Source organism: Mirounga leonina, unplaced genomic scaffold (assembly GCF_011800145.1).
Source record: "Mirounga leonina isolate KUSES-001 unplaced genomic scaffold, KU_Mleo_1.0 Mir_53, whole genome shotgun sequence".
Taxonomy (NCBI): Eukaryota; Metazoa; Chordata; class Mammalia; order Carnivora; family Phocidae; genus Mirounga; species Mirounga leonina.
In genome coordinates, this window is record NW_023270807.1 from 102,014,037 (window position 1) to 102,021,882 (window position 7,846).

Below are 7,846 nucleotides of genomic sequence, written 5' to 3' on the forward strand. Positions count from 1 at the left end.
TGGAGGGGGAGGGGCAGAGGGAGAGAGAGAAGCAGACTCCCTGCTGAGCAGGGAGTCAGACGCGGGGCTTGATCCCAGGGCTCTGCTCCCAGGACCCTGAGATCATGACCTGAGCCGAAGGCAGACGCTTTAACCAATTGAGCCACCCAGGCACTCCTGCCTTACTTTAAAATGAAAACACAACAACAACAACAACAATAAAATGAAAACACAACAACAAACCTGTTGCACCCTCTTGCAATATGATACTTTATTAACTCCAATTTAAATTCTTGGAAAACTCGGGGCCACTAACCTAGAAACTGTACATTTATTGAATGTTGGTTTCAAAGTAAAAATAAATTATTTTGAAAATGAAGGCACACTTGTCAAAAACCTACCAGTCTCCTACCATCACTGCATGGCTAATTTCTATCTTCCCAGGTCCCCTTCACTGACTGCAGTCTGGGCTGGTGGCCTCCCTGTGTTTGCAGGACACCCTTGTTTGCTTCAATCATGACCCCTGACTACATGGGGTACTGCAAGTTACAATTTACAGGTTAGTCTCTCCCGCTGGACTGTAAACACCTAGGAAGCCAGCACTAATTTTCATCTCTGTTTTCCTAACAACTTGCATAGTGCTTGGAGTAGAGTAAATATTCCACAACTTCTGCTGAATACTTACTAAGTGACATTAAAAATTATTTTAAAGCTATTGAAACAAAAATGTTTCTTTACAAAGGAGGAACATATCCCTTTTTGCCAACATCATCCTTTCCTCCAATCCCTTATCCTCCATATCCCTTCTGCCAACATCATCTTTTCTCCACTGGGCCCTCAAATCTTCATTTAGAGGCTCACAGAACAATTGGGACCCAACTCAAACATCTGTGAATCTAAGCAAACTGATCTTCACAAGTTGTCAGTGTCTGGCTGGTGCTTTGCCTACCTGTATTTGTAACAGCCGCTTTTCCAAGGCGTCTTTGCTTCCCACGGTGCTCTCTGCAGCGGTCAGTCTGTCTTGAATGCCTTTCACCCAGGACCACATGCTCTGCAGGGCTTCCTCCAAGGCCTCGTGCTCCTGCAGGGCCACCTGGCAGCTCCGCAGTCTCTCTTTGGTCATTCTGAGTAAGTTCTGGTAGTTCGTGAGGAGCTGGGAGCACAGGCGTCCTTCTTTCCCAGCACCGTGGCCTTCTTCACTGAGAAGCTGCCCTCTCTGGGAAAGCTTATCCAGAGATTCTCTAAAGAAAACAGAAAAAAAAAACCTGAATTCTGACTTTCTGGAGCGCAGCAGAGTGACGGGTGATAGTTGATCCTGGAGAAGTCGCCAGACAAGAGCTCAGAGCTGCGTGCCTTTGAAATGAAGATGCTGGGGACTTGCACAGGGCTGGCTCTGCATTCTCTACGACTTCTCTGGATGCAGTCCATATACATCAGGGAATTTCACTCCATCTGTGCTGTGCCTAGATCCTGGCCCCTGTATTATGAGGAATTCACTTCAGAAAATGGCCCAGGACTGCTTCTCCAGCCTCATCTCTAACATCTCTGTTCCGACTAAATGCTCTAATCCTGAAATGTTCCCAAACCTTCTGCTTTTTGGTGTATACATGGGGATTCCTCCTTTGTGAAAACCCGTCGACTCTCCTCTGCTTTCTTCTAGTTGGCCCTTCAAAGCCCAGTGCAGGCATCACCTCCCTAGGCAGTATGGCACTGTCCCCGAGAGGGAGGAGAGTACAGGGCTCCTCCCCTGTGTGCCCTCTGCCCCTGTCTTCCTCTATCACCTCAAAGACCCTGTCTGTCTCAGTCCATAGGCTTTCACCTTCTAGAAGTCAGGGGCTTCTAGAATTCATCTCATATCCCAGGACCCAACACAAAAGATAAACTGCAAAACAAAACAAAACAAAACAAAAACCGTTTCTATCAAAAGGCCATTATGTGAGTGCTGATGGGTTTCTTTGTATCTTGGGTACTTGGCTCATCTCAGTTGGAGTTATGTTAATTAGGTGCAGGACAAGTGTAGTCATATGTGGTTGGGTTGGCTTCATCTTGTTTTACAGAGTTCTGAACTCTGATCAGCTTGTCTATCAGGAACTCCCCCAAGATACCAGAAGGGAGAGTGCAGATGTGTGAACATGAGCTCTTGTGAGTACTAGAAAAAGAATACAAACTTTATCTCCTACAAGGTCTGTGATGTTTTTTGGATCAGCTACCAAGGACACAGCATCCTGTGGCCCTCTAGGAGATGTATTATTTATATGATATTGCATCCACTCTAAATTACATTTCTTATAATCTGGTAAGGCAAGAAGTTGGCTTAAGCAACTATGTGAGTTAAATTCAGGACAATGTATATCACTTGTTACTACAAAAAGAATTGCTTAATGGGTGATAAAAGTTCAATAATTCTCAAATCTGGGGTACTTTAAAAAAGGGCATCCCCCTAAGATTTTGAGTACTTGAAATATTATGATGAAAGTCCAGAGTGCTGGGAGGATCAAGTGGCCAGCAAGTGACAAGTCAGGTGACTCAGCTGGAGAAGCTGGGTGAGCAGCAGAGTGCATTAAGATTGTCTGGGGAAGTAACCGATTACACAGAGCCTAGCAGCAAGCATACTTAAGGACTCTTAGCATCTGATCCTGGAATATCAGAGAGTTACAGCTCAAGAAGAATATATGAAGCCATTTTAGAAGTTTGGAATAAAGAGAGAAACAGGTCTGACCATGTTACATTGTATCTAGACCTGATTTAAAAAGCAAATAAAATGCAGTGTAATTTTCAAAAAGTTAAAGTGATACTGTTATCCCATTAATTCAGCAAATATTTTCTTTTTCTGGCACTATATCAGACATTGTGACTATAACAATGATAAAGACCTACAGATCCCTGGCCTTGAGAAACTCCCTGTCCAGGGTTGGCATGTATAGAGTCAACAAGAGTTTACCCCATGGGAAGAGCTCACAGAGACGGGACTGAAGCATTCCAGGGAATAATAGTCATCAAACTTGCACACCAATAAGAACTGTCATTATGGGTCATGTTTGTGTATTTGTTTACATGTTTGTTTTTTAAGGCAAGGAATACTAGGCATATTTGACCCAAAAGAAGACTCAGCAGAAACAAGGAATGAATATGATCAGAATTAGACTTGAATTGATCAGTGTTGCTGATTTGTCCGATCAAGCAGGCTAGGTGCTGGCTTCTGCTGCTTCACAGATGGGTGTATCTGCTCTTTAAGAGGATAGATCAGAAGTTTGGGTCAAGCTGTACTCTAAGTATCAACAAAGCGATTGATAATGCCAGTTGGATTATGAATTTAGGGAGCAAAGCCCTGAAGCTGGTGGAGTTAAAAGCACAGTCCAGAGAACTTTGCCTGGGCCAGGAGCCAGAAATATTTGCTCAGTCGGGAAACAACGAAGAGACAAATACTGTAGTGGACAAGAGGAACCTCCAGGAAGTCAGACTTAATGACCATACCTTTTGCTTTACTAAGAATATTGTGAGGATGGGGGTGGATTGGAAATGGAACTAGATGCTGAAGTGTGTGAAGAATATATGGAAATGGGTTCTATAGCATTATTTCTGTAAGTGAAGAGTACCTTTATAAGGACCCTCTATCCTTCTAATAATCTCTGAGAAGAAAGTATGGTATTATTTAGCAGCATAATGCTTACAGGCTAATATCAAGAAATATAGGAAATGAGTGGCCTGTCCAATTTGTTGAGCAAAGGGAGGTGGATGCAGATAGCTCCTCAGTTCCATCCCTATGTTCTCTCTAGAACACCACTCTGCCACAGAGAGCACTGCACAATCATCTGTATTCTAGACATTGAGGGACAGAAACATATACAACCACCACTAATTAACCAACCAACCAACCGATTAACAACCAAACCAAATAACCAACCAACCAGACAAACAACACTTGTTAGTCGGGAAAGGACCTATTCCATTTTAGCACCATACCTTGCAGCCAATAGTTCTCCTAGAAACATTTCAACTTTATGGACTTCATTCTTCTTCTCAGGAATGTGCTGCTTACTCTCTCCTAAGTTTTCTGTACTTAACCTTTCATCCATTTCATGGATCCATAAGTTCAGTTTTCTATGCTGATCCTCAAAGCTACAGAAAAGAAAATATTTTGTAGAAATTCTTCTGCACTCATTACAATAAATAAATTATAATATCTGAGGTCACAATGTCTATGGCAATTAAAATCTCATGAATTTCCAAGTATGGAAGAAAACCCAAAAATAAATCCATCCAAATTATCACTTATTTCAGTAACAAAATGAAAAATCATGGAAATTTCTCTTGAGATCCTATCTTGCTGCAATGATTTCCTGATAATCAGCTGGTAATTATCAGCAAGATTACATTCCCACATCAATGTACAATTAACTTTGTGTCTTACTGCAGGGACTCTGAATTGGAGCCGATGGATTAAGTAGGGTAGTGGAAGCCCGGGAAAGGAAGGGAAAGTCATCTCTGAGTCTTTGTATCTCACAGAGATTTGAATATGACACAAGAGCACAAGGACTCTAAGTTTTGAAAACAACATTAAGTTCTCTAAGAAACCTGTACAAGAGTAAAGTAAATTACTCTGTGACCAGAAAGGCATTTTGATTATATGACATTCTTCCCCCTCCTTTTTTTCCTTCTAATTTTATATTCACCCCTGTTGACATAGCTTCCTGATTGGAATCTTCATTCATAGAAATTTGGCAAGTGTTTTTTTGCCATCACTCCAACCCAACAGAAGTGGAAGCAAAGAAAAGACATGGATAATCTAAAACCTGGGTGTCAAAGCTCTCAGATTTTAGTTAATCAAATAGACAAAAATACATGCATGTATGCCATTTATAATAACTACTGAATATGGGGCGCCTGGGTGGCTCAGTTGGTTGAGCGACTGCCTTCAGCTCAGGTCATGATCCTGGAGTCCCGGGATCGAGTCCCGCATCGGGCTCCCTGCTCAGCGGGGAGTCTGCTTCTCCCTCTGACCCTCCCCTCTCTCATGTGCTCTCTCTCTCTCTCATTCTCTCTCTCAAATAAATAAATAAAATCTTTAAAAAAAAATAACTACTGAATATAATTCCTTACTTTTACTATATAGAAAATAAAACCAAACAATCCCATCAGAGTTCAAGCAATTAATTCTTGTCCTAGTACGAACCTGTACTTTCAAATATTATTTGTTTATTCGCAGCGGCTCTTTTCTCAAAGTCTTTGAGACTGTGTGATGAAGTCCACACTTATCAAAACAACCTACCTTCCAAGTTCTAAAGCACAGTCTTGAAGAGCCTGCTTATCTTTAAGGCATTGTTTCAGAAATGCTTGAAATTCTTCATTAGCCTTTGTAATTTGTTCCTGAATGCTGCTGACAATTTGTTTAGACACATGTGCATATAAAGTTTGTCCTTCTTGAGTCACAGCATCAAGCTTGCTCTGCCCATCACTGATGGAGTCCAGAATGTTCTGTTTCAAGAAATAAAGGTAATATAAAATATTTGCTATTATTCAGGGGCCCTGGAGCATGGGAGCACTGATTGTAATTCTAAGTTGAGATAGTAGAGCAAAAGAAGAAAAACAGAACCCAGAGCCCAAAGGCAGAAAGTCTTTAATAAGGCCAGAATGAGAATGTACAACTAGACAGACTCAAGGCTTATAATCGAGAATGGTGCCAGCCAGTCACTGGAACCACTGAGGACTAAACTGTGAAAAAGGCCAGCCTATAAAGAGGGTGTTCTCTCCCCATTCTCACTGTCCCAGCGCAGCCAGGCTCTACTTCTTCACACGTTCCTGTGATGCCCTCTAACTGTTTAGCCGCCTGCACCCCTCCCCCTCCTCTGATCCACCCTGCACACAAAGTCCTCCCTTCAGGTCCCTTCTTTTCTAGGTGTGCACCTCTTCCTTGAAAGATCACAATCATGAGTGGTTTCAGCAGAGAAAAAGAACCGCAGAACTGCTGAGCTAGACCTGCTTCTCCTCTGAGCTCCAGGGTGGCGTCTGCGATGGTCACTCAGACTTTTCTTTGTGGAGTTAGTTCCACTGCATCTCAAGATTAAAGGGGACAATTCCACATTTAAATTCACCAGGCCTCCTGGAAAATCAACTTCCTTTATCATGATGATCTTCCTACTCTGACTTTTCATGAGTTATCTACATAACTGTCCTCACTGATTAGGCTACAAAAATCCTCATGTTCCACATTCATTTAAAAAAATATCTTTACTTATTTTATTTTATCTTATTTTATTTTTTAAGATTTTATTTATTTATTTGTCAGGCAGAGGGAGAAGCAGGCTCCCCGCTGAGCAAGGAGCCTGATGCAGGACTCAATCCCAGGACCCCAGGGTCATGACCCTGTGCAAAGGCAGTTGCTTAACCAACTGAGCTACCCAGGTGTCCCTAAAAAAAGTTTTTAAATAATACTTAACTCAGTGCTTTGTTAGATGAGCTACTTGAAAATCTTGTCAATCACTTTGAACTCTACTTCACAATGGCTTTTTCATTCCTGAATTCATATATTTTTCATAGTCCGTAAAACCTGTAAAACTTGTATTATCTACTGCTTTTCGTATGCCCTAGCTCCAAATTTGGACTGCAGGTTATTAAAAAACACAAATCATGTCTTCTTTTTAAAACTCTTCCACGATATGAGGCACCAGGGTAGCTGAGTCGGTTGAGTGTCTGACTTCGGCTCAGGTCATGATCGCGGGGTCCTGGGATCAAGCCCTGCGTCCAACTCTCTGCTCAGCAGGGAGTCTGCTTCTCCATCTGCCTCTGCTCCTCCCCTGCTCATGCTCTCTTTCTCACTCTCTCAAATAAATAAAAAAAAATCTTAAAAACAAAACAAAATAAAAAAACCTCCTCCACAATAGTGATATGAAATAGAAGGAATTATGTTTTTACTGCTAGAAAAATTAAAACTAGGTTTAGTTTTGAATGAATTCCAAAGAATGCTCAATAGGCTAAAAGAGAGAAGAACGGAATCTAGAAATTCTGTAGCTCTGATTTATTTTCTCAGCTTACTTTTCCATATTGCCTATCTCCTTATGACTCAAGAAATCTAATTCTGTTAGAGAAGAAGAAAAGTTTGAATAAAATAAGAAGATCTGTGGAGAGAGATGATTTAGGTCTGATCTCAAGGCATGGGAGGGCAGCTGGTAGGAGAAGAAGAAGCACTGTCAGCTTTCATACCTGAAGATCATGGAGCTTTGCCTCTAGAACTTTGCTGTCGCCAGTTCGATCAGATGATTCTTTTGCTGCTGCCTTTATCCCAGAAAACCACTCTTGGAATTCCTGCATAGACTCTTTTGAAAGTAATAAAAATGAGAAATACATCCAAAACACTGAATGAGCCTGTAGGATTACCACAATGAATTCATTCTGGCCTTCAGCTCACTGCATCTTGCCTTATAAAATATTTCAGAAATAAAATAATATAGAATATACTACAGCATAACTGTTCATGGCAGGACTGAGAAATTATCGCAGGGAAAAGACCGAAAAGAAATTTGTATTCCTGAAATATCTGATTTCCCACCGTCTTTCTTCCTCTTGGTAAAGAAAGATAATTGTCTGAATATGGAAGACAGCGAAGGGAGAAAGGCTCTAGCCATTTTTATGGCAAAGGAAGGAGCCATCTCCTCTTTCCGCCAAGCTGACTTAGTGAGTCATTCCGCATCGTCATCAGCGCAGGGACACACCTGTGTGGGAAGCTGAGTCGGGGACATGTGACTGGCGATTTCCTGAACTATATGGCTGCTACTGTTTCATGGCCTCTCCTAATTTCCAAGTTTACTGTGTTACTTCATCATAGCCATGGAAGTCATTTTCCACACAAATGAGCTACATGTAGAAAATC

The 7,846-nt window shown here is 41.6% G+C and overlaps 1 protein-coding gene across 1 annotated transcript in view; it reads right to left on the reverse strand.

Annotated features, from left to right (window-relative positions):
• SYNE1 (spectrin repeat containing nuclear envelope protein 1) overlaps positions 1-7,846 on the reverse strand; it is a 428,272-nt gene that overhangs the window by 227,925 nt on the left and 192,501 nt on the right. The window contains exons 48-51 of the mRNA XM_034991032.1: positions 7,180-7,292; positions 5,249-5,454; positions 3,943-4,098; positions 929-1,220 (exon numbers count right to left, since the gene is read on the reverse strand). Of these exons, the coding sequence (XP_034846923.1) occupies positions 929-1,220; positions 3,943-4,098; positions 5,249-5,454; positions 7,180-7,292 (767 nt within the window). The remainder of the gene's footprint in view (positions 1-928; positions 1,221-3,942; positions 4,099-5,248; positions 5,455-7,179; positions 7,293-7,846) is intronic.